This window comes from Barbus barbus (genome assembly GCF_936440315.1).
Source record: "Barbus barbus genome assembly, chromosome: 10".
Classification (NCBI taxonomy): domain Eukaryota; kingdom Metazoa; phylum Chordata; class Actinopteri; order Cypriniformes; family Cyprinidae; genus Barbus; species Barbus barbus.
In genome coordinates, this window is record NC_136738.1 from 15,864,819 (window position 1) to 15,892,140 (window position 27,322).

Consider the following 27,322-nt stretch of genomic DNA (forward strand, 5'->3'; position numbering starts at 1 on the left):
TTAATAGAACCTCAATTATTGATAAAGTACCTTGTAACTGATATACAGCAGTGTTATTTTAGTATTATAGTATTTAATATTTCAATTTTTTTATATATAATTTTGGTTTTCATTATAGTGTTTTTTTAATAGTTCAGTTTTAAATTCTATATAGCTTTATTTGTTTTTGTTTCAGAGTAATTTTAGTATTTAATCTTAGTTGGAAAGGTAACATTTCAGATTTTTAATAAAGTTTATTTTTCTGTCTTTTTTAATTTCAGATTTATTTCAATTACTGAAAAAGGTTTTTAATATTTTTATTTTTAGGTAACTCAACACTGGTATGTAATTTATTAGTTTAAATACACACTACTTCTACCATGTTGATATCGAACAATATAAGCATGAACTTTTAGTGTTGACAGCACTGAAGAGCACCCTGATCAGTGGTCAAAAAATATTTTGAATCTAATGACTCCTTATGTCTCTTGGCTTAATCGGAAAGATGGCTGCACACTTTATAATCTCCATGAATGCAGTTGAGTATATGACTCTATCATGAATACTGAGTATTCAGAAATCTGACTCATTTACACGTAATGCTTTTTGCATACTTGGTAGCAGTGAAGTGCGCATATGTCTGGTGCAGGATATATTTACTATAGGTTACTTTATTAAATACAGTATTTCACTGTAGATTTCTCATTTTAAAACCTGAATTATCACTGCCCGTTCAATGGTCTATATGCGAACCACTTACATTTTCTCCAGATTTAGTTTAGTTAGTTGGTTCATTTGCCAGTGACTGTTCTGTTGAAAAGTGCTGAGCCAGAGTAATGACTGCCATTCAGCAACGCATGATACAATCCACTGAGTCTGGGCTCTTTATTTGGCAGTGCTCTTGGCATCAGGTGCTGGCCAGTGTGCGGTGTTTGTTGTGGTTTGGTCCAGTTGCTGGGTGCTGTGTTGTTTCAGGGTGAATGAATGTGTGTGCCAGGCTAGTCATTATCCTTTAATCCCCATTTGCTTTTCTGGAAAAAAAAAACTGAATAGTGCTAGAATCGATTTTTGGATCTCATTTTCATGACAAAGTGAATATCTGGCCCTCCCCTGCTCGTCATTTTGACATTGGGAGCTGCATATTTAAACAGCCCCATAAACATTCACTCAGACACTCAGACCACCTCCCCAGGCAAGACAAAATACAGTATTCAAGATGGGCAGGGTGAGTAGGAAATCACTTGAATATAACAGAAATCAAGCTGAATCTAGTGCAGCTGCATAATTTATATTTAATATATATATATATCAAGGTTTCTCAACCTTGTGTAGAATCTTTGTTTAGTTCAGCAAATTAGTTTGAATGCACATGTATGAATGTGTTGGATATGGATATATTAGTTTATTATATTATATTTAGTATTAACTTTACATTCACAAATTAGGGAAAAATAATACATTGGGTAAATGCATTTAAAGTCTACCTAACAAATAGTGCTGCTATATTGTTGATACTTCATGACATCATCAGAAATTTAAATGTGCATATTTTTTGTATACTTCAATGCAATGCAGTGCCTAAATGATGACACTGACTTTTAAAACTATTTTCTAAAAGTCCTATTTTCTAGAACCCCTTTTCTAAACATCTTGGCCTGCAGTCAGAGCAGTACTTTAGGACTGTGTTGAATTAGATTGTTTATGAAACTGTTTTTAATTACAGATCAGGCTATTTGGAAACTAAGATGGTCATCTGTGGTTTTAAATGTGCAATATTGGTTGGTTGCTGGCATAAACTGGTTAATACTTATGGTAGCTTGTTAAACTTGTTAACGTTGCAAGTAGACCAGCTGATATATTAAAATGTAGCTGATCTACATTTTAATATATATTGAAAATTGTCCATAACAAATCAGTGGATACCAATTAATGGCAAGGTCACATTGGTCAGACAAGATAAAATGTAAATTGCTTGCTGGCCGACCAGCCAAAACCAGCATGAACACTGCCAAAAACATTAACCATTTTGAAATTATGTTAAGTGGTCATTCAAGTATAAAAATGCTCTGGAACATTATCTTGCTGTCTCTCAGATTGTGTTTTTCGAGGACAAAAACTTCCAGGGCCGCCATTATGAGTGTGACAGTGACTGCTCTGACTTCCATGCCTACCTGAGCTGCTGCAATTCTATTCGTGTGGAAAGTGGCACCTGGGTGGTTTACGAGCGGCCCAACTACACGGGTAACCGGTATCTGCTAACCAGAGGAGACTATCCTGAATACCTGGGCTGGATGGGCCTCAATGACTGTCTCAGTTCCTGCAAGCTCATCCGCTTTGTAAGTTCAACTAGTACATTCAACTGTGCATTAGTGAGTTTTTTTTCTAAGACTTAAATAGTGTATAGAGCAGAACAAATATGATTTGCTATGTTTTTAGACTGGGCATAATGATGAAGCTGTTTCACAATGCTGTGTTAGAACTGAATTCAATTAAAGCCTGGGACAGTATGAGTCATGCACAGACCTTTTCTAACTGTTACGTCAGTTTAACTTAATTAGTCCACATGGTTTATGCCAATAAATCAGTGTCCATATGGTCAGCAGTATTTGATTCAGTCTTGTTGAAAGACCAAACTTACATGTGTACTGTAAGCAAACGTTCAGCTTGGTTTAGTCAATAGATCATACAGAGGACTAAATAAAATTTCAGATCAATGTAATTCTCTTTAATTTACTTTGTTTTGACATTAGAGGTAATCTTCTCCTACACTTATACAACTCCATATAAAAATGTATGATACGTTTAATCTATAAAATATCAGAAACATTTCTGCCCTGAACGAATAGCTCTGTTGCATGAATACTGTAATATATATTAACAGATATCTTCAAAATGCTTCAAAAAACTTCAAGATCAAACTGGGCAAACAAGATAAAAATGTACATTAACTTACAAAACATGCTTATGAAGGTCTTAAAGTATTACATAGTTAACTGACTTTCACAAAACTAGTGCCATCTTATTCCATATATTATTTTTGTCATGTTGCCCCATTTATCCAAACTCCAACCTTCATGCACAAATTGTTCTACCCCTTTTCCCTTCCCAAACCCAAATAAATCCAACCCGTGCAGACAAGTGGAATGCAGTACAAGGTTCAGTTGTACGACAAACCCGACTTCACAGGCCAGGCTATAGAGTCCACTGAAGACTGTCCATCTGTGCTGGAGAGGTTCCGTCTGAGAGAGGTCAATTCCTGCAAAGTTCTGGATGGCTACTGGATCTTCTACGAGCATCCCAACTACCGTGGCCACCAGTACTTCCTGGAGAAGGGCAACTACCGCAAACCAGTGGAGTGGGGTGCAGTCTGTCCCACCGTGCAGTCTTTCCGTCGCTTCACTGAGTGATGTCCCTGTGTCACATTACTTAGGCTATTTGGCTGTGACTCACTGAAGTTCCAGCTGAAATAAAGTTTGGCTGGAGATTCACTCAGCAGCACATTTGTTGCTTGTTTGTAGTTTGTACTTAGACTAATATGGATAGCAAAGTATTGGCTTTAGATCTACAGTTACAGGGTGGAGATTGAGGTGAGTTCCAAATGAGAAGCAATTTCCACCTCCACCAATGAGCACCATCTCAGACCCCTCAGAGTCCAGCAGCTCAGAGCAGAATGAATGCAGCATCAGGGGCCAAGGCACAGATGACTGAAATACAATATAATTAGAAAAAAAGATAAGCAATGACAAATAAATTAAAGTTATTTTTTTTTACATATGAAAACTGTGGGTTGTGGGTTCCACAACCCACTGTTTGTTTTGTTTTTTTAAATGGCGTCCCACACCTTTTGACCAATGACCAACTCAATTTATTAGTATCAATAATCAAAAAGTCCTTCATCAAGTTATATTGTCCATAAGTCTAAAGGCCTACTGATAACTACAACCATGAAGTTTTAAAAATCACTCAAATTCTCAAAGAGAACTCCACACCCCAACAAAAGAGAGGACAACACTTTTGGGATCACTTTCAGAGCGATTTTTTTCCAGTCAATGAATGATGGAAATAGTGCCATCCGAATTCAGAATCATCCTTCTATTGTAGTTAAATTATCTGTAGGCTGTTCATGGTCGACACACAACATAGCAACTTTCTGCATTATTACACATGCATATTTGGATTGTACAACAGCAGTGAAAATGGCTTATACAGTCAGAATTGTTTTATTATGCCTATCCCAGGGAATTTTAGAGCCAAAATGTTCCATTTTATAATAAACCATTAACAACTGCTAGAGTCCATGAGCATAGTAACTTACGATATCCAGCTGGATCTCCACACAGCTCCCAGTACTCAGATTTATTACAGCAACTCCTGGTACTCCATCAGCCTGAAGCCAAACTCCACCAACCACAACCAACTTCTCATTAATTACATGGGCTGAGTGAGAATATCTGAAAATAGAGGCCAAGACTGTGATTTTTGATCACTGAGAGGTGGCACATCTTCATAACATTACTTTCATTCTTCCACACCCAATAAGTGAGTTGTTTCAAACCTGGGTACTGGGAGTGGATGTAAATTCTTTGTCTCCCAGCAGAAACCTGATGATGTGGGTCTCAGGTAGAAAGCATCACTGAGAGGTCTGCCACCTTTCCCCAAACCTCCAAATACCACAAGCCCCCCTCCATAGGGACAAGCAGAATGGGAATGACGGGCTTCCGGAACAGCGCCAACAACTGTCATCTAATTGAAGCACACAAAAGTAGTAATATTATGCTGGCCTTCCAAGGTAACACAATCTAATGCATATACACTACTGTGTAAAAGTTTGGGGTAAGTATGATTTTTAATTAATACTCTTATTCAGCAAGGATGGATTGACCAAAGGTGACTGTAAAGACATTTAATTAAATGCTTCCTTTGAACTTGCTATTTATTACCTGAAACAGATTTAAACAATGATAATATTAATAAATAATGCTTGAGCACCAAATCAGCATATTAGAATGATTTCTGAAGGATCATGTGACACTGAAGATTGGGGTAATGGCGGCTGAAACTTAAACCCCCAAACTTTTAACTGTAGTGTACCCGTTTGTGTTTATGTTTCAATAGGTTTTAATATGAGAAATATGAGAAAGTCATGCCTCAGTCCAGTGTTTGTCCTGCAAACACAGGAAATGTGCATCACCTAGAACTGGATCCTTCTCTGTACGTCCTCCAAACACAAACAGAAAGGTCTGATCTGGAACGATACATAAAGAAGTTATTATTTTGCTAATTATAATCATAACATTTTGAAAAATAACTAGACTACAATCTCTAACCTTTATAAGATATCAAGGTTGATGTGTGACGCCATCGTGGTTTTGGACCAGTTCCGGTACAAACCATGTTCTTAAATGACAGCTGTACAGCACTTTGGGATTGCTTGTTACCAGGGTCAAAGGTCACCCACACAACACTGCCTGTTGGATTGAGTGGAGAAGTTCTGCCACCGAAGAGGACAGCTCCACCTCCAGGGATAGAGGTCAATGTCTGATAAAGACTAACCACTTAGGAGAAGAAATATAAGACAAAGATATGCATATATACATAATTAGACTGGTCTCTACACCAAATTGTTTAATAATAAATTAAACAAAACCTTAGAGATTACATAGTTTTCAAATCCTACAGATTTTCATATCACCAAAAATCTATTAATAACTTCCCAGCAGGTGACAGCATACAAGATCACAGATGATACCACAGAATCATAAAAGGTCTTCAACAGTACCTGACATACACCAAATAATCTCAGTCGCCTTAATAAATGAATGCGACTCTGACCCTTCTTATAAACCTGTACTGTATTGCCAGACAAATCAAGCTTGTTATTCAAATATACACCCAGGTACTTATATGACATGACAATCTCAATTTCTGACTCTTGTATATTCACTGGCACCACTTTATGAGGATATCTACTAAAATCAACCACAATTTCCTTGGTCTTACTAGCCTTAAACCTAAGGCCATTTGTTTCACACCAGTCCACAAAACTCTTTAAAAGCTCCCTATATTCACTCTCATCATGATCCTTTATACAGCCAACAATTGCAGAATCATTTGAAAATTTCTGTATATGACAGTTTTTGGAGTTGTACTGAAAATCTGATGTATAAAAAGTAAATAAAAACGGAGCTAAAACCGTTCCTTGAGGAACACCAGTGCTACACGTAACTACTTGGGACACACAGTTATGCATCCTTACATACTGTGGTCTATTTGAGAGGTAGTACATCAACCAACTGACCATACTCTGGAGCAATCCAGCATTTTCTAATTTATTCTTGAGTAATGCAGGCTGGATAGTGTTGAATGCACTAGAAAAGTCAAAAAATGTGATTCTAACGGTGTTATCTGAAGTCTCTAAATGACTTAGAGACTTATATAAAAGATAGATAATTGCATCATCAACCCCAACACTAGTTTTGTAAGCGAACTGCAGTTTATCCTCAGCAGCACACAATAACTGCTTAATATAATTTAAGACCAACCTCTCAAAAAGCTATTGCTCTATAATGTGAGAACTCAGTAGGATTAGTTTTCTTAGGGACTGGTACTACACACAATGTCTTCCATAAAACAGATACCCTTTCTAAGCGCAAACTCAAATTAAAAATATAGTGAATTACCCAACATATTTGATCAGCACACGCTTTAAGAACTCCAGCACTAATACCGTCAGGGCCTGCAGATTTCTTCTTTTTAATTCTGCTTAACCCACTTCTTACTTGTTCCATTGATACCTAAAGCACTGGTCAAATAAAAAAAATATCAAAAAAATTAATAAAGCACTGATCAAATTACCTTTATCTCCATGAGTTTCCACACAGGCACACTTCCAGCCATCCTTCTCTTTGATCAGGACCCTCGCTGCTGTGTCTCTTCCGCTTCTCCCACAGCCTCCGGTGAGTAAGATGATTCCAGGTGCCAGGATAGCAGAAGCCATACCGACAGCCTCTATACTCGGAGACCCACACATGGCCTGAATAACCAGGGGAGGACGCTCAGACCACTGAGGAGTCATGCGAGGGATGGAGGACCCTAGGAGTGAAAGAGATGTACCTCTACTACACTGCCTCACCAAGTGATACACATAATACCAAATATCTTACCAACACTTACCCTTCGGTAGCGTGAGAAGGGCTTGATTGGTCACAGAGCCTTTGGAGGCTGTAAGGATGAAGTAATGGGAACATTTCTGGTTCCATTCCTGTTATCATAAAGATAAACACAGGTCTGGGGTCAGATCCAGTGGTGATTCTGGGACAACTCAAAGGTCTTTGCTGGGATTAGGGCTGTTTCCTCACCTCAAACTCATCAAAAGGCTCCAGTCCCTCGACTCTCTGCCTCTCATCTTCAAGAAGAAGATCAAAGTAGAACTGGTTCATATCCAGACAGACACATTTTTCCCAGCCCTGTGGCAGACAAAGATCAGTTACCTGTCTTATTGACAATTAAGCATTTAAAAGATGGTATGATTTTTAAACTTCTTTTTAGGTTTAGGTTAGCAGTCATTACTCCAGTGTCACATGATCCTTTAGAAATCATTCTAACATGCTGATTTGGTGCACAAAAACATTTTATTAAGTGTTGAAAACATTTATTTGAGATAGAAATTTTTTCAACTCAATTTTCAAATCAATTTTAAACTCAAAAAGTTTATTGTTAATTATTGCTAAAAAATCATAGTGTATATATTATCTACCTTTGTATCGCTTCAGCCCTTAACACTGAAATCTTCATGAATAAGGTCAATACAACCTTCAAATTTAAAAAATGAACATGAGCTAATTAAAATGATTTCATTCATGTTTACAAAATATAGTTAAAAATATATATAGGTATTATGTACAGTAAGCCAGTCATTATCATAAAATACACCCGAACGACACTGACCCGGTCAGGTCTTTTATTAATCTGAAGATGTATATATTGAATAATAAACTGTTACATAATCCCACTTATTACATTGCTACATAGTATTAAAAAATGAAATGGGTATGAAACATTACTCTGAGGCATACCTTCTGTATGAATCTCTGAATCTGAGCGACAGTGTCTGGATATTGTTTGAGAGCGTGTATGGTAGAATTGAGCTTCAGGAAGTGGTTCTGCATCACCCTGCCAAATGGGTCATCTGGGTGGATCTGTTCATACATCACAAACACAGATTGTGGGAGTAACTTGGCAGCCCAGCCAATCACAGTATCTGACCTGGAGAAAATCACCAAAAGTTCAAAATGAGCTAGTCTGTTTGCTCAACTGTTGATATGGCCTGTTTTTAGTAGAAACTAAAAGAAAGCTATTAGACAGACAGAATAGCAATGAGATCAGGATACGTTGCAGGCGAGACTCAAATCTCAAGCTATGGAATAAGCACCAAGGCTTAATAGTTCAGGAGCACAATCATTGCAATTCAAGTTAAAGTTGAATTCACATTCTCACCATTGTGTTTCCATATAAGTCAGCACGACCTCTGACAAAACAAGTGTGGGAGCGTCCCACTGCAGTCCAGCTCCGCTCAGAGTCACCTCCACCTCCTGCTCCTTCCTGACATCCACACCAATGAGATTATAATGATCACTTCTGATGAACACAGCATCTACACATAAGCAAAAAAAAAAATATCACAAATGTTTTAACTACATTTCAGGGACGAAAGACAGGGTTGGACAAGATTGCTAGCAAAATATGCACATATATGTATAATTGTATAGTACTCTTTATAAACTTTATTATGGATAATAAAGTTTATAAAGAGTACTGTACAATTTAAGCTGTTATGTTTTGTAATATTAATATTAATAGATTAATATATTAATATGTGGTACAGTGAACATCCTACTAGTCTGCAGATTTGAGATAGTCTCCCAATCTGGCAACGCATCCTTCAGGCAAGTATTGCTATAGATCAAGGCAGCCTTGCGTCGGGCAACTTCTGGAAAGTCAACCTCAAAAACTGTGACACCTCCAAGAGCTCCTTCTGCATGCAGCCGGAAATACAGGGAGTCAAACCCAGCTCCAAGTGACAGAATCTGAGATTAAGAGAACAATATGATCAAGATATTATTTTTTTCTCAGTAAAACACATACACAAAACGTGAACATATCATCCCACCTGTCTCCTCGAGCAGGATTTAGTGGCATGGAAAAACTGTTTCACACAGTGATCGACTGCTTTCCAGCGCACATAATAACCTCTGAGAGAAAATATACATGCATCAGAAATATCATATCTCTTTTATGAAAATATAATCACTGAAGGAGCAAGAACTGTCTCCTAAATATTTACCTATTAATAAGAGGAGCTCTTCTTGACACCTTGCACACAAAATGCTTGAGGAAATCATCGTGGAAGTAGCCCTGTGCCGCTGCTGACACCTTACTGACCACACTGCTGTCATTAGTCCCCTGCACCTGAGAGAAAATGTCAATGAAAAATTCATGCCACAGAAGAAAGTAAGTAATACAGGTTTGGAACAACATATATTACATATATATTAATATAACTGAAATAAAGTTAATGATCTATTATTTTGCTCTTTAAAAGGCACTGTGGTAGTACCATATTATGGTGACTGAATCGGCAATACCATATATTGTTTGATTTCCAAATTTATTTGCAATTTTACTAGGGTACTTACTATGGGCCAAACAGTAGATTACTATTAATTACCATGGTACGTGATATTATTGACACCTTTTACTAGTGGTATAACATCATTTTGACTGCCATATTTGACCTTTTTAAAGTTCTCGGATCTAAGCTGATCTGATTTCAATGAAACCCAACAGAACATAAATACTGTCAGACTCACAGCAGCATCTTTTCCTTGCTCTCTTCTGCTGTTTACTGGCATCACTCTGAACACACGTGGAAGCAGCAACAAGGAAGCACAAAAGCGGAAGCGGGTGCACATTATTTAATAACAAAAGCGTTTCAAAAATAACCTCACATAAGTATTTAATGCAATAAATAAATATATAAATCAATTCAGAGTCAAAAACACATATAGTTTATATCCCGGTGATCGGTATATTAAATAATGGTAGCAAAATAGATATAACACATAGTTGTTGTTTAAAATTGCATTACAGTTTCGAGATAAATATATTAACATTTATTTGCTATATTAAATATACTAACATAATTAATTTATATTCATAATTAATACACTTTTAAATTAATATTTTTTAATCGTCCCTGGACTTTTCAGCAACATCTCATGCGTCATTTCCGCTAAACGTTAGCGACAGCGTGTTGCTGAACTAGGAAACTTGTTCAGATCTAAACAGGAGGAAAATTAAAGGTTTGAGCTGTTTTTATTCATATCATTCAGGCTTTTGTGTTGTTTATTTTTACGACTGTATTAATCTAACTGTATCCTTCATTATACTCCGTTTCGATAATCTAATATTAAACTCAACAGATATATTAAGCTTCATTGGGCAGTGAGCTGTACAGTTAACTTACTGTCACTTTGTTTTGGTTCATTTAATTAATACATTATGCATTTGTAGCCGAAGTTAATGACTAATAAATATTACTAAGTTTCTCTTCTCTCTTAATTTACAGTGATTGAAACTGAGTGAATAAATATGACTCCTAAAAAGAGCCCCCTCACATTTGTATTTAAGCTTTCAGTCCCACTTTATATTAGGTGGCCTTAACTACTATGTACTTACATTTAAATTAATAATTTGATACAATGCACTTATTGTGTACATACATGTTTTTACATTATACTTATATTTTTAAAAATACCTATATGTAGTTATATCTGTAATTAATTTCTGTAATCACATTTATAATTACACTGTTGATACACCTTAACCCATCCTTAAACCTACCCATACCACCCTAACCTGTCCCTAACCTTACCTGTAACCCACTTCAATGGTAGCAAAAGTGTTTTGCAATACAATATGACCACAATTTGTTTGATGTAAGTACATAGTAGTTAAGGCCACCTAATATAACGTGTGACCAAGCTTTCTTTTAACATGAACATCTGCTGGTAACATTAAAACCCAGCTAAACCCAGCTTCTGCTAATATTTAATGGTTAAAGCTGTCATTTTGGAACAAATCTTCCAGTCAGGCTTTCTGTAATAGATTTAACATTGTTGTTGTTGTGAATTGTGTTTAATTGAATGTCATTAAAGTAATATTATCTATTTGGCTAACATGAATTGATCATTATTATTGAATCTGAGTTATTATTGAACAACAAAATAGTAATGAGTATTATTAATAAATCAGTAATATATTGCATTAAATGATTCTAGCTGTCTTTGAAGTTACTTACTTTGTGAAAAACTTTACTAATTTGTAGCCGGGCAAGTTAAAAAAATAAATAAATAGAACTGTTGGCATTTGGATGCATATATAGACAGTTATTGGATCATAAATGATCTCTTTTTCTGTTCTTCCACTTTTCACAGACCTCATACAATCCCAAAGTCCTCCACCTGATTACCTTCTTGAATACCAGACGAGCTGACCCTTCCTATTACAATCCACTCCCGTTCTTCCTAAAAACATATCGTTCTTGGTCTTGAAAATACTTCCACATCCTGCTTTTGCTCTGTTTCTCCATCTTTCCCTCGTTTAGTTCTACTCTTTCCCTTCTCTCCATCATGACTGAACCAGAGCTGCTCACAGAGGTCCCTGCATCTCTGAAAAGGCTGGCCAAGCAGGTTGTGCGAGGTTTCTATGGCATCGAGCATGCTCTCGCTCTGGATGTGCTGATCCGGAACCCCTGCGTACGTGAAGAGGACATGCTGGAACTGCTCAAGTTTGACCGCAAGCAGCTGCGCTCGATTCTGAACACACTCAAGGCTGACAAGTTTGTAAAATGTCGTATGCGTGTAGAGACGGCACCTGACGGCAAGACGACACGACACAATTACTATTTCATTAACTACCGGCTGCTGGTTAATGTGGTGAAGTACAAGCTGGACCATATGCGCAGACGCATTGAGACGGATGAACGGGACTCGACTAACAGAGCCTCCTTCCGCTGCCCCTGCTGCACGAACACATTCACTGACCTTGAGGCCAACCAGCTGTTTGACCCCATGACTGGTGAGTATGAAAGTAGAAGATTTAAACTGTTTGAATGCTATAAACACACGATCAAATAAGCTCTCCTTCAGGGATTTTTTATTAAAAGACATCATTGGTTAGGCATTATTACAGTACATACATGCCGAGTGCATATTAGTGGGCAGAACTGTGTTGTTATTTGCACATATACCTCTGTTTAAACATTTGTCAGTAAGATTAATTTTTGAAAGAAATTAATACTTTTTTTCCACAAGGATGCATTCAATTCTTCACAAATGATACAGACATTTATAATGTTAAACTTTTTTTTGTTTGTTTTAAACATCAACGAATCCTGAAAAATGTAGCAAAATCAGAACAACCATCATCAACCATCATCATCATATTAGAATGATTTCTGAAGGATCATGTGTGACACTGAAGACTAGAGTAATGGCTGCTGAAACTTTAGCTTTACCAACACAGGAATAAATTACATTTTAAATGTATTAAAATAGAAAACAGATTAATTTCCCAGTATTATTTTTTTAACTGTACTTTTTTTTATCAAATAAATGCAGCCATTCTGAGCATAAGTCTTCTTTCAAAAACATAAAAATCTTACTGTCCCAAGATTTTGGTCATATTATCCATCTGTAGTAGGCTCGTCAAATGGAATTAAAATAATTTAAAGCAAACCAAGTGTACTAAATTAAAATGCATCTGATTCCCTTCATGGAACAAATATATTCTTTTGAGTGTTATTAGTAATGGTAATGTGAGCAATGGGTCAAAGTTACTGTGTGATCATGATCATGAAATCAATTAGTAAATACTCTCGAATCTAAGTATCTGGTTTATTCTGGCTGAATTGTTCATGTATATTCAATTCAATTCAAGTTTATTTGTATAGCGCTTTTCAGGATACAAATTGTTGCAAAGAAGCTTTAAAGAAAATTTAAGTTTATCAGTGGTGACTATGTCAAGTTGATGTCCATATGGCAGAAATGTACAGTAAAATTCATGCAAAACAAAATTCAGTTAATGACATGTAATCAAACAGACGGTGAACACTATTAACTGCAATTATTATATGTTGCGAATACACTTATAGCAAAGTTTCATAGTTTTGTATGTTGTTTAAGGGTTGGCGTTATCTGAGGTCCTCTGAGGGGTTGGCATCATCTCTTCTCAGGTATTCGGTCATCTCAGATCTTCGTAAGATCCGTATACAATGAACATAAAAGCTTACATTGCCTATTGTAATCTCTGTGTGGTTTTGTAAGATTCAAAAGAAACCATCTTGAAGATGGTTTCACATTTGAGGGATTGTGTCATCGTGAAGATCCTAAGCCAAGTACGTTGTAATCTCGAAGTGAGGGATAAATTGATTTAAGTCGCTTGATCCACACTTTGGCAGAACTGTGTTCAGACACATGATGGCAGCAGAGGTCAAAATTTGAAATGTTTTCAACACTTGAATGAACTAGTGATGGGAAGTTCGGATCATTTTACCGACTCGGACCTTTGAGTCTCGTTCAGCAAAATGAACGAATCTTTTTTCGAGTCATTTCGTTCATTTTAGCAAAATATAATTCAAATGTTGTGTTACTTTCCAAACACATCTACTACTTATGCAAACGTTTATCACACTACAAACAATACAAAACTATGCTATATGAAACAGAAAATATTACTTAATTGTTTACCTGGGTCTTTAGTCTATGATTAGCGCACCACCTCTTATCTGACAAGTGTTCGGGTTTGAGTCGTTCGTTCATCACGTGACAGCCCCATACGCTTAACCAATGCAGCCTGAGCCGGAAAGAGAATTGATTAGTTCTTGATCGAGTCTCGGGTTTGAGTCGTTCGTTCTTTTGTCACGTGACCACTTGACGGATCAGTACATATCAAATAGGCTACCATAAAGTAAAACTGTATTTTTTGTATGTTGGATCATATTTAAGAATTATCATAAAATTATCAAAATATGTGTAATAAGCATTTTCCTAGAAATAAAAATGGTCTGTTCATTTTTTTGAATGCAAACATGCCTTAAAGCATGTTCTAAAATATAGCCACAGTGTTATTTTAAAGCTTATTTATTTTTTTATTTATTTAAAAAAGGCCTAGCTTGTTGTGCAGTATTTTGTTTTAGTTTTTTAAGGCTCTGTGGCTTTAGTATATTTTAATTTTCTTGTATTTTTTATTTAAATAGTTTAAATTCATTTTGGAATAGTTATCCTCTTTGCTATAGCTTTTTCTGGCACAAAAATAAACAATAAAAAACAATTCAGGAGTGTGTACAGAGTGTTAATGTCTAAAGTGTCATATGTTACAAAAGTACAGTAAGTAACACTATAGTCCAATCTAAAGGGTTCACTCAAAAGACATAAATAAATACAACAAAGTATTGTATTTTATGAAGATTAGACTAAAAAAAAAAATAAAAACAAAGCATAACAAGTCAAGTCTGCTTTATTGTCAATTCTTCCACATGTACGGCACATACATACAGAGAACTGAAACTGCGTTACTCTCAGACCCTTGGTGCATACAGTTAACATTAAACACTGACAGTAGACGTTCAAATACAGATAAATACAGTTTAAACATATGTACATACAACTATACAGATATACAAATGAGGACGTTTGTAGAAAAAGAAAGAAAGAGATAAAGTGGCATAAGGCACATGGCAGAATAGATAGAGTGCAAACCAGTTAAATAAAACAAAACTAAATGTGCAGGTATATGTGTAGTGCAAGAAGAGGTTAACCAACTCGTTATTATCTTTTTTTACCACATGGTGTTATGGAAAAGAACCATGTGACAGAAATTAAAAGCAATAATTTGAGACCAGAAAAGCATCACATAACTGTAAGAGTAAATAATAATACTAATAATTCTAATAATAATAATGACTATGCACCCGTTTGTAAGGAAGGTTGTAAATTAACTAATTTCTCTGTCCAAAACTGTCACGTCACGTGACAAAAGAACAAAGGACTCAAACCCGAGACTCGATATAGAAGAACTAATCAATTCTCTTTCCGGCTCAGGCTGCATTGGTTAAGCGTATGGGGCTGTCACGTGATGAACGAACGACTCAAACCCGAGAATGCTGTGCAATGCGCATGCGCGACTGAACGAATCACTCCCCGAGACGACTCGTTCTTCTCGAGTCACATTAAAGATTCGTTCAAAATGAACAAATCGTTCAAGAACGACCCATCACTAGAATGAACCTCACTTGGAGACTGATGCTGAATTGCAGTAATCACAGACAGGAACAGAAATGCAACTTTATTTTAGTAGGTTCAAAAATAAACAGGCTGTAATCTCGTAGAGGCGGCTGTAAGGATTAACACACCGCATTGGCATCATCATCATGCCTTTCTGCTTCTGTGTCTACTGTTTTACACTTCTGACTTCAACAGCTGCTGATTTATGTACTTAGCAATACACGCACACACAAGTGCTGCTCTTGACGTGACTTGTGTTATAATGGTTTCAGAGAGGGAGTATCTGTGAAGCTTTGCACACTGCTGGCCATCCCTGTTTAAGCGTGTGTGTGTGTGTGTGTGTGTGTTTGAGTCCATTCCAGCAGTCTTGAATCATGTATAATTGATCTAACCTGTTGTGTTCAGAAGGAAAATAAATGAGAAGAGAGTCTGAAGAACAGTGTCTCAACACCACTGAACACTGAAGACTCGTCTTTAGGGTCACTGAATAACACTTTACCTTAATTATCTTCAAATACGTCTGTTTTTAATGCACATGAAGTGTGTATGTACATTCATAAAACCTTTAAAGGCTATGAAAAGAGATTTGAACAGTGTTTGTTGGGAATTGACTGAATACTTAGGCCTCATTAAAAGATATTAATGTGGTTTTATCAATTAAAGGAATAATCTATGCTATTTTCAAACCTCAGTGTAAACGAATAGGAAATGTTAACAGTAATGGACTTACAATGGATGCCTGGCAGACAAGAAAACCAGAGGGCTTTAACAGAAATGCACTGCTCATATTTTTATTAAAGCAATTCTTCAGTAATAAAATGTGTGTAATAGGAGTTGTAAAATGTAAATTGTAATAACTAAAAAAGGCACTGATTTTTCCTGAGTGTTGAGTTGCTCCATATAAACAATGTTTTGTGTATAGTCTTTTTCTGTATCCGCAGCTATCACTAGGTTTGATGACTAGGTTTTATTTTTTTAAGCTGGTCATCAGCAATTTAACGTGTACTGTAAAATGATATTGCATATTTTAATTCTATTGGCAGTGCTGCCCAAGGAATGGGAGTTGGAACACGGTGACAGTGGCTGTGTCTGAAATCAGAATAGGTACTTCGTCTGAATAAATACTGTGCAAACCATTAAAAAAGTATGTTCTGTGTTATATAAATGTGTGTAATAGGAAAGGAATTGTACTACATTTTTTATGTTGTCATCATGTGACCTACAGCATTAGTCAAGTCGCTTCACTGCAGTTCTCAAATCCTCTCCCGTGGCCTCATGGGACAGTAAAGCGTCCATTATCATAAGATGCGCACTTCAGAATCTCGCCAGAAGTAGCAAATTACTTTTTGCCTGCTGTTTTCTGAATGCATATTACTTCACACACTGCTTTGCCTACTATACTGTATAGTAAGGAAGTAAGCATATTCGGATGCAGCCAGTGTATGTTTTTTCAGTAGTGTTTTTAGCACCGTAACATCACTACTGAATCTACAGCATGATCAGTATAGTTAGATTCCTTGACGAAGGGCTGTCACGATTCCTCGATTAAAATCAAGTACCCGATTACAAAAAAATCCCCTCGATTACAATTTACCCGGGTCGATTAACTATCAAAATACTAGAAGTGGCGCATTCCACAGAAGGCTTCAAAATAAGTTTAAACCCTTGCTCTGAGTTTGCATGTTTTGATGTCCACATGTTCTTGTTCAAGAAATGACAGTGGCTGTAGCATTTCTATCATAAAGATGTGGCCAAATATAAAAGATTAAGTGGACATTTCAATTAATTGTTGTTTAGTCAGTATTTTAAATTAGGATTAGATCGCGCTGTAAAGAGCAAAAACAATCGTCAGGCAGTTGGCACCCTCTGCAGGCATTTGATATAATAAATAATGTACATAAGTTACGATTATATCGTTATTACATTGTGCATTTTAATTGTTTTGGTCCATATGATTACTTGCTTTTGATATTTTATTTGATCCAATTGTTATTGCCTCATTGCTATTATATGTGTATAATACACAGTGTATTTTAAGTCATTGTAAAGTCTATTGTTTGCTTACAAAAAATTATCTGATTACTAGGGATGGGATGATACAGCTACCTCCCGATTCGATACTCTCACGATACTTGGGTGCTGATACTTTTTTTTTTTTTGAAGAAGAAGAATTTCGATCAAGTATTGCCATTCAGTATTGCTATGTGTTGCGATTTTTGTTTTTAACTCTAGACCATGAGAAAAAGTTGAATGATAAACTTAATGTACAGACTATCACAATTAAAAAAAAAACACACATCTTAGCAGTCACTATTGCGATTCGATATTACAATTTATTGTGATTTTTGTTTGCTTATTAAAGACTAGACAATAGAAAATAGTTGATTATACCCTTAAAAGTGACTGTATATGATGAGTCATTAACAAAAACAATGCATCACATCTTTCTAAACTTTTATTTCAGAAGCATACACATACAAAGTGTATATTTAAAGTACCTTGAACCATGAAACTTTAAAGTACCAAAACCCTGAACTTGCACATGACTCTGTCATAGTTTTGCTTTCTCGCGCTGGCTTGAAACATATATGAAGTCATCTAATTCAGCGGCACTGCGCACGCACAATGATCGTTGTATGACATCAAAGCACCGCATCAAAGTCCAACACACCTATACATTTTGCCCTCTGTTGGAATTACAAAGCGCAAACTTCTCCCCACCACCTCTTAGGAAAAATAAAGCAATTAAATAAAAATCGATTCTGAGGTAAACCAATCAATTTTTAAAACGTTTTCAAAAGAATCGCGATAGGTGAATTGATTTTTTTTCTCCCACCCCTACTGATTACTCGATTAATCATCAGAATAATCGACTGATTACTCAATTACCAAAATAATCCTTAGTGACAACCTTAATCCGTTTACTGAACAAATGACTCTTATGAGCCATTTTTTTTTAGTGAACCAAAACCATACATCACAAAACTTGAAATCCCATTCTTGAACAAATGACTCTTATGAATCATTATTTTCAGTGAATCATAAACACACAGCTCAAGCATTGTAATTGACTACAGTGTTCGCTGTATGATTCTGATTAAGGTTTTGCGGGGAATTGTTTAGTTTAATGATTAACTGTGGACTTTTTCTGTCTTTGTCCCTGACTTCATGTCAATTATTATATGTGTGAAGCCTACATTTATATAAGAGTCTTGCATAGGACTTATGAAGACTGTCTTGTACCGGACAGGCAGGAAGAACTCCTCTGTACAGAAAGCATAAGTTTAAGAGAGTGATGGACGCATGAGAGGAACATAAATAAGAGAGAGAGAGCGTTGGAGGACTGAGAGTGGTGTCAGATGTGAGTGATGAGTGTTAGAGGAATAGAAAGGCAGGTAAAGAGCACGTGGCATGTGTTCACCCTCACCTCTGCTGAAAGCAAACTGGCAGGCAGGGAGGCAAAGCTGTTGCTAGGATACACATCAGGAGGATTGGCGGGGATAGAGCAGAAGAACGGAACAGCCAATGATGAAGCACCTAACCCTGTGTAGACCCTGCTATTGTACACATACTTATTTCCCATGTTCTCTCCTGGACTAGTATCCCTGAAAGGATTTTCTAAACATGAGTTTCATGATGCCCCGTGTTCTTTGTCCTCCGAGTGGGCTCAAATGTGGATGTTTTGCGATTGGCTGTTTTCACCCCATGCTGCTTTTTGCGCTTAGGTGGCTTAGTTGCGTCTTAGAACAGGAGAGTGTATTGATCTGATTGGTCAAGCACATCCAGGTCCCCCCTCGTTGAGCAAAAAAAATTGATCTATGAAAATCTCTTTGATTGGTGAGGTGTTAGGGGAGATAAGGAGATCTGACAGGTCAGGCTTGCACGGTAATAAGTCACTCGCTGATCCCATCTCGGCATGTCTTCACGCTGCCTCATTTTTGTTATCTCCCTCTAGTCTTCCTTCCTTCTGAGTCACACGTGCATACAGCAGGGCCGTAACCGCCCAATATGTAGATTTAAAAAATATGGGTTTTTCAATGGCTGATTTGTATTATGTTTGGCATATTGCATGCTATCCATAATCAGGAAAAGCCAGTGAATCAACTCATTTTCAGACATTTAAATAGTGTTGTTTCCTTAGTCCTGCACCTGTTTGGAGTGGATGTTTGTCAATGGAAAGAGACCAGAAAATTCTTCACATCATTTTCGGAGAAAGCTTTAATCAGTGAGCACTTTATTTAAAATGATGCATGTTATATAACCTTGGCCCTAATACAGATTATTTTATTTTAGAGTAATTGAACTACCAAAAATTGATTGTTTCTTAATGCATTTGATATTAACCATGTAAAATATTAAGAAATTGTGTTTTATTTAAGACAAGCAGTGTATTCATTCATTCATTCATTCATTCTATTTTAAAACAAAGCTAATTTTAGAATTGTAAGCATGCCCACACATTTTATGACTTTTTTTTTTCTAACAGACAAATAAGATTGAGACGTGAATCAGTTGTCTGTCTTTTTGATTCAATGTCTTTTTGATTCAAGACTTCAGTGTATAGGATTACTGTCTTGCTAATGTCACCAGTTTTATTGTATTGTATAGACATGATTTTCTACTGTTTAATGTTCAGAGTCAGTAATATTTCAAAAGACATTACTTTTAATTAAAAGAGCATATATTAAATCGATCAAAAGTAATATTTTTATTTCAAATAATTGCTGCTCTATTCATCAAAAATAGAGTATTAATATAGAGAACAGACTTTTTATATTTGAATAAAATATTTGATCAAATAAATTCTGGCTTTGTGAGCATAAGAGACTTCTTTAAAAAAAAAAAAAAAAAATCTTACCAACCCCAAGTAATTTCCAAAAGCTTCGCATAAATGTAATAGATATGCCCATCTGGGCATTTCCTGCAGACATTGCAAATCCAGTGTGAATTACTGATGATGTGTGATACTGATTTTGGACATTCTGTCCTGAAAACTAATCCTTTCTGAATCAGGTTTAAGATGCTGTCTGTAGAGCTTAACTTGTATTGAATCCAGAACAGTTATTAGAAGTCATCTATATACAGTCCTCCAAAGGAGAACAGTTAACTGTATTTTTATTGTAATTATTATTATTGCATTGGCGCTGCTGCAACTAGAATCAGTGTGGTACATTTGTCACAGTTGCTCAGACCCCATCATGAAACAACTTTCTCCTCTCTCAAATGCTGAAATGATGCTGCATTCATCTTTTAAGGGCTGATCACAAAAGTCCTTTAGTTCTTTGGCATAGACGACAGAACAAAGCACCGTCCTGTTTTCAAAAGAGCTCTGAATCACTGGAGTGAGTGCTATGTAATTTAAACCAGACGTATTCATATGTCATGGATAATACAATAACTATCAACACAAAGGCACCAGCCCACTTTTCCCCGACAGAATCCTTAATGTATGCCTACACGCTAACAGCACCGCGCCATGTTCCTTTAGATCATTGCGACAGTGTGTACGCACAGACCCAGTGCACACTTTGACTGCAAACAAGTGAGTGTGTGCATGTGCCATATTGCTAATTGTCCTTTGGATTTGCAGAATTCTTATGGCTGGGAGCCTCTAACGGCATTTAAAAAAGAAAAACGGAAAAACTTTTAGGGTTACTCCACCCCAAAATGAAAACTTTGTTGTTAATCACTTATTCACCAGAAAAGTTACGTTGACACAGAGGAGACGAATTGTTGAATAAAGTTGTTGTTGTTGTTGTTTTTTTTTCTTTGCGTACAAAAAATATTCTCATAGCTTCATAATGTTACGGTTGAACCACTGATGGCAGATGGACTATTCTGACGATGTTTTTTATAATTTTCTGGGCCTTGACCTTGTCATTTACTTGGCAGTCAATGGGACAGTCACAAGCCTCCCGGTTTTCCTCCAAAATATCTTAAATTGTGTTCCGAAGATGAACAAAGCTTTTAAGGGTTTGGAATGACATGGGGGTAAGTGAATGACAAAATTTTCATTTTGGGGTGGAGTAACCCTTTAATATAACATCCCTGTGGGTCAGTGCTTCCTTTTGAAAAAATGTAGTAAAGTTTCCTTTCTGAGCTAGCGAACTTCCTTTCTGTCTGTTACTTTAGAATTATAACGTTTTTGCGTTCCAGCGTTTTTTTTTTTTTTTTTTATTGTTCACATATTTGATCACTGAGATGCATCTCGCTACTTCTGTAACGCAAATGAGCAAAGCCTTTTTAGACTCTGTTAAAGTTGATACAGAATGCATTCTTATGTTTAAAAACAGCAGATGTAACAGCAGAAAGGAAAAGAACACAAGATGCATTAACATCAATTTAAAAATGCAGCGCTCATACACACAACATTAGAAAAGCAGCGAGACTTGGTACAGCGTTCAAAGACCTACATAGAAAAACTATTAATAACTAAGATACTGCGAAAGACGTGAACACAATGGTCAAAAATGTCATCTAGCTTATGTTTATATAGAAAAACATTGGGGGAAAAAAATAATTTTTGTGTTTAAAAATGTGAGATGCATGGTAGTGTAACAAAAAAAAAAACCCGCTGTAGTATTACTAAAAATTTTTTTTTTAAAAGTTGAACTACTTCAATGCTGTGTTTCTTAGTGCTGCATTTGTGTGTAGTCTGAGATGCAAGTGCGACGGTCAAATACAGTTAAGTGCATGTTTACGTAGAAAAAAAATGAAAAGGCAGTGCAGTAAAATACAAATGCATTCTGTGTGAACGGCCCCTTAGAATGTGTTTGCTTTGCATCCCTTACTTCTACAATGCATGGTGTTTATATGCCTTTTGATATCGTCTCATCTTTATTTAAACATTTAAAATGCAGCCCGTTATCTCTGCATTTCTTATCGCTTTTGTGTGTGTGTGTGTGTGTGTGTGTGTGTGTGTGTGTGTGTGAGCGAGAGAGGACAGGCAGACAGACTGACTGACCAGGAGGGCTACAGTAAAATAGTTTTCTGCACTCTGGGCTTGTCAATACTTCCTCTGGAGCTGTCAAATGTGACGGAGACCTTTTTTTTTTTATCTTCCCTTCACCTGAACGTTATTTCTTTTCTTTTTAAAGTCTCTCCCTCTCTCTCGTTCTCTCTCTGTCTGTCTCTCTTTCTTAGTGCTTGTCAAATTGTTTTCTTTTTTGCCCTCCACTTCTGTATTGGCAGAGGAGACATCTGTAGTAAAAAGGCCTAGCTGGAGGTGATTGTTTTTCAGGAGCGGCTTCACAGATTTTGTTGTCAACTTTCCAGCAAAGCTTTTAAAATGGAAATTGCGGCGAATCGTTTACTCGTTCGATTCCCCTCAAGGCCAGAAACTCGGAAGCTGTTTCACCACGCACTCAGCATATAACATGGGAGTATTTCAGCATAAAAAACATATTGCTGGCTCATGATAGCAAAACAGTGGCATTCTAAATAAAAGACTTCTATTAAAGGAAGGTTATCAGCACAATATCAGCACCATCTGTGACTGACCATTAAATGCTAAGTACACACATATGTAAAATATGTCAAGCCATGTTTTATATTCAGCTAGTAGTTGGAGTACGCCACACACTCATACAGAGGGCCCTGCTGTGTGTGTTCATGTCAGAAGGCTGTAAATAACTTCAGCAGCAGATGGCAAACCAGACCAGCTTCACTTGCCATGGAACCGCCAGTGAATTCTGGGGCTGAATGTGTGTTCGTGCATGTTTGTCCTTGTGTCTGTGACTGTTCTTCCTCTTTCCTGTTTCAATAATATTAGATGGTCATCAGCGGTTTTGGCACCATCCTCTAGATGGCATTGAACTGTAATTGAACCGCACCCTGATTCTTTTTGTAGTCCCTTAAAAGCAGCGCTATTTTATTTCAATAAAATATTTTATTTTAAGAATAATAAAACCACAAGTTTTTGATATAAAACGGCCATAAGTGAAAATGAATTATTCTATTCAGCAAGGATGTTTCAACTGATTAAAAGCGACAGTAGAGACATTTGTGACAAAAAAAACTCAAATAAGTGCTTGTTTTGAACTTTCTGTTCATCAAAGAATACTGAAAAAAACCATCATGATTTTTTAAAATAAAAATATTAAGCAGCACATTTTATTAAAATAAGAAATGTTTCTTTTGCACTGAATCAACATATTAGGATCATTACATATTAGGAAAATTCAGCACACAGAAATAAATTACATGTTAAAAAAAGTTATGATATTTCAGAATTTTTTTTTTTTTTTTTATCAAATCAATGTAGTGTAGTTCTTTCAAAAACTTCCAAAAATATGTTACCAACCCCAAACTTTTGAACATTGTTGTATTTTTATTTTAGACTCAGTGTGCAGCATTGGCCAATTCCAGAGCATAGGTAGTCATTTATAATGAGAAAGTCTTGTTTAGCCAGACTGATTTGTTGCTGGTTTGAAAACTTTGTATGGTGGCAACATTTTCTCACCCCCTGGCTACTGATGTTAGTGGTTCCTGGTGAGCACAGCCAAATTTTCTGTCCCAAATCTGCCTGGTGGAAACGCCAAAGGATAGGGGGCCAGATTGGGCATTTGCTTCAACTGCACAATTGGCACCATGTCTGTGGGAAAAGGGGACATCCCTGCCTCTGGCTAACAGGAAACCGGAGATATAAAGCCCCTTAACAAAGTTTTTCTGGGCTCTAACTTCCAAAACGTATGACCTGGAGGTGCCAAATATGATGAATGTGGTGTGGTGAAGTGAAGTGGTTGAGAATAAGGGTTGATAAGCAGAATGTTTCAACACTTGATATTTTGTGCTTATGACCTTCTTTTTTCCAACACAGGAACGTTCCGCTGTACCTTCTGTCAAACAGAAGTAGAGGAGGACGAATCGGCCGTACCAAAGAAAGACGCCCGCACTCTGGTTGCGAGATTCAACGAGCAGATTGAGCCTATCTATGTATTGCTACGAGAGACGGAGGACATCAACTTGTCCCCTGATCTTCTGGAGCCCGAACCGTCAGAAATCCCAGCCCTAAAACAGAGGTCAGCACCTCCTGTTCAGTTAAAGTGGCCAGTTTTATGCGCGAGACAGTGTTGTTTTCAACTAAAGCTATTAAATAAAAACTAAAAAAATGACAAAAGCACACAAAATGACTTAAACTTAAAATTAAGAATATTAAATACTTTATTTATTATAAGATTTTAATATTTAATGCTTAAAAAAACACTAGCAATCAAGAATGTACATGGACGTTTTCTATACTAAAATTTATACAAAATATTCACCTTTGCTATTTTCCACAGTCGGGAGCGGGCCGCCCAGGCCGCAGGAGGAGCTGGTGCAGGGGAACCTGGTCGGGAAGTGTGGAAAAACAAAGGCTCATCGTATGACCTCTACTCGCAGGATGTGGTCATCAGCATGGAAGACCAGGAGCCTCAGCCTGGCCAGACTACTGAGGGAAAAGCCCCCAAAGAGAGGCCCGTATGGCTGACGGAGAGCACAGTGCAGGGGGCGTACAGCGAGACAGATGCTCTGAAGCAACGTGAGTCACATAGACTATTTTGAAAGTGTTTTTTGTGGTAATGGTTGCATATTAACACTGTTTTATGCATTTTTTTGTTTTGCCTCTTGTTTATACACCTATCTATTTGGTTGAAAGGGATATTTTGTCATTCCAAACATTTTGTATTTTTTTTGATGTAACATAACAGATATTTAATACAATATGTAAGCGGCTACAGCTAGTCATGCTTTTTTTTATTCCTTTTATTTTTAACTACAAAGCCAAAAGAGTACAATAAAAGTAGTCTGTTTGACTTATTCTATATTCCAGATTTCAAGACTTTAAAAGCCATGAAATAGCTTTGCATGATAAATAAACATAAATGTAATGTCATTATTCACTGAACTTTGCTTTCACCTATCATGATATCATGATATATAAAAAAAAAAAAAAAACTTAATTTGCATATTCAAAATCATGGACGAAAGAGGAGAAGAAACCAAATGTACAGTTAATTTATTGCATGCATCATACTTCATAGGTTTGGAAGTGTGGGTGAAATTTGAGTATTTGGAAGGCAACATTGTCATTGAAAAATTACACCCTGTTCCTATAAAGCTGTCTTTTGGCTTCAGAAAGTTTAGAAAGTATAGCACATTTATGGTGAAGAAAACATGCATCTAAATTCACCCTAATTTTTCTTCTTTTCTTTCAATTTTTACACACCAGCTGGCGAGGACTCTATAGTAACCCAAGAGGTAATGACTGGACGAGGAGCCGCACAGGATGAGAACGAGGAGGTGATGCTGGCTCTCCTCATTCATGAGAAGAGGAGCGGAGTTGGTCCAGGAGGTACTGTCGTCTCCAGACCAACCGTTCCAGCGCCTAACGCCAGCGACTCTGACAGTGATACCAGTGAGTCGGACGAAGACTTGCCGCCTCAGGCTCCAGCCCACACTATGCACAACGCTACAGCCCTGCAGCCAGGAAAACAAGTGGATGAGGAGGACGAAGATGATAATGATGAGTTCGAGGAGGTCGGGGACGACCCTGTGGTTATGGTAGGGGGAAGACCTTTCCCTTACAGGGAAGTGAGCCAGAGACCCGAGCTGGTGGAACAGATGAGCGCTCAGGAGAAAGAGGCGTACATTGAGATGGGCCAGAACCTCTTCCAGGACATGTATTTCTGAGTTCATCATGTCTGTCTGCATCACATTCGTTCTCGCTGTTGTCTTTGTTTTTCTTTTTTTTTCCGAATAGTTTCGATTGGTCTCCATTGCACAGTCTCAAACGGTGTTGTGCGACGTGCCAGAGCTGAGAAATGTAGTGTTATATCGTTGACCGTTCTTCTTTTTTCTCATCCCTCTGCCATATTTGCATATGAAACTACTCTGGTGCCAATGATACCAAAGTATCACGGTTGTAAACAAGAGTATCGTACATTGGCAAACACGCTCACAGCGCTACCTTTCCAGTTTGTTTGCGGTCTTGCCACATTCAGAGACGTCCAAATGAATAACAGTGTTGCTGCAGTAACCTCTGGGGCGGTTTTACTCAAAAGAAAACCCCAAACTGAAGGCTTCTGGGGCTTTTCTGACATTTCTGACTTTTGAATGACAATATGTGACAAATGTTGTTTTGCTCAAAGCTACCGAGACATTTCTGGATCCTCTTGCTTTTACGTTTTTCCATGGCTCTTTTTCTCAACAGTATTTAGCAGGACTTGCAGTTTGAAAGGAAAGACAAGCGATTTTGTTTTTGGCTGACTGCATTGATGTGATATTAAATGGAGTTTTGATGAGATATGTTTGTTTAGTGTATGATTGCTTTCCTTTCACTGCAGAAATTAGCACTTTCTTCTTTTGATCTCTGCCTCAGTGGACATTACTCACTTCTGTTTGTTTATCCATAAGTGGAAAAAGAATGTTTTTTTTTTTCTTCAGTTTGTTAGATGTTTTACAGTAATAAAAAGCTGAGTGTGAAAACTTCAATCTGTGTATTCATGAATCTGTGTGTGCAGCAGCCTCAATGAAAGATGAATATGAATTAATAGATGAGTTTCATAAACAAGAATCCTGCTGTTATTTCACATAAATGAATTCACAGAATGGTCTTTTTTTCCTGTTTTGCCTAGAAAGGAAAACAGGTTGGTTTTGCAGTGACTGTTGCCAAAAAATGTTTGAATTGACCTCTTATGTGTGATCATGTAATTGAATTGGGAACAGAGTCTCCGGGGATGTGCTTTGGTGCAGCTGCGGATGAGATGATGCTCGGATGAGACGATGCGGGAGATAAAATCTGTGGTGCGTTGACGCGCAGCCAGACAGAAAACCGGCAGTGCTGCTGTCACGTCACATTACAGGTGCAGGACTGTGGAGTCAAGTGTGGCTATCTGTTGCTCAGAGCAAGGGGTGTGTCTAAATGTTTCTGAACTAGAAGTAATCTAATTTATTTCTTAAAATATGTTTTGCAGTTTTACAAAAGGAAAAGGATAGAAAATGAATGACAAAAGTTTGAG

At 36.9% G+C, this 27,322-nt stretch overlaps 3 protein-coding genes across 4 annotated transcripts; 2 read left to right on the top strand and 1 right to left on the bottom strand.

Annotated features, from left to right (window-relative positions):
• Nucleotides 1–1,195: 1,195 nt before the first annotated feature.
• Nucleotides 1,196–3,386, top strand: LOC306875612 (gamma-crystallin S-like; the record flags this gene model as incomplete). Its single annotated transcript, XM_079426299.1, has 3 exons — nucleotides 1,196–1,204; nucleotides 2,073–2,315; nucleotides 3,114–3,386. The coding sequence occupies 3 exons, from the start codon at nucleotides 1,196–1,198 to the stop codon at nucleotides 3,384–3,386; spliced, it is 525 nt and encodes a 174-aa protein (XP_079282425.1).
• lcmt2 (leucine carboxyl methyltransferase 2) lies at nucleotides 2,679–9,922 on the bottom strand. Of its 2 annotated transcripts, none has more exons than XM_079427053.1 (14): nucleotides 9,849–9,922; nucleotides 9,323–9,447; nucleotides 9,149–9,230; nucleotides 8,876–9,065; nucleotides 8,476–8,632; nucleotides 8,055–8,244; nucleotides 7,338–7,445; nucleotides 7,153–7,240; nucleotides 6,835–7,071; nucleotides 5,307–5,534; nucleotides 5,127–5,224; nucleotides 4,535–4,722; nucleotides 4,295–4,430; nucleotides 2,679–3,683 (listed from the first exon to the last, which is right to left on the bottom strand). In XM_079427053.1, exons 1-14 carry the CDS (start codon nucleotides 9,888–9,890, stop codon nucleotides 3,510–3,512), a joined length of 2,043 nt encoding a protein of 680 aa, XP_079283179.1. In that variant the 5' UTR covers nucleotides 9,891–9,922; the 3' UTR covers nucleotides 2,679–3,509. The 2 variants fall into 2 exon arrangements, with proteins under 2 accessions (XP_079283179.1, XP_079283180.1); XM_079427054.1 differs by having other exon boundaries at nucleotides 9,323–9,441; nucleotides 9,849–9,909.
• Nucleotides 9,923–10,256: 334 nt separating this feature from the next.
• On the top strand, nucleotides 10,257–26,794 carry gtf2e1 (general transcription factor IIE, polypeptide 1, alpha). Its single transcript, XM_079426901.1, has 5 exons — nucleotides 10,257–10,340; nucleotides 11,475–12,117; nucleotides 24,142–24,343; nucleotides 24,605–24,843; nucleotides 25,534–26,794. Exons 2-5 carry the CDS (start codon nucleotides 11,670–11,672, stop codon nucleotides 25,992–25,994), a joined length of 1,350 nt encoding a protein of 449 aa, XP_079283027.1. The 5' UTR covers nucleotides 10,257–10,340; nucleotides 11,475–11,669; the 3' UTR covers nucleotides 25,995–26,794.
• The last annotated feature ends 528 nt before the right edge of the window (nucleotides 26,795–27,322 follow it).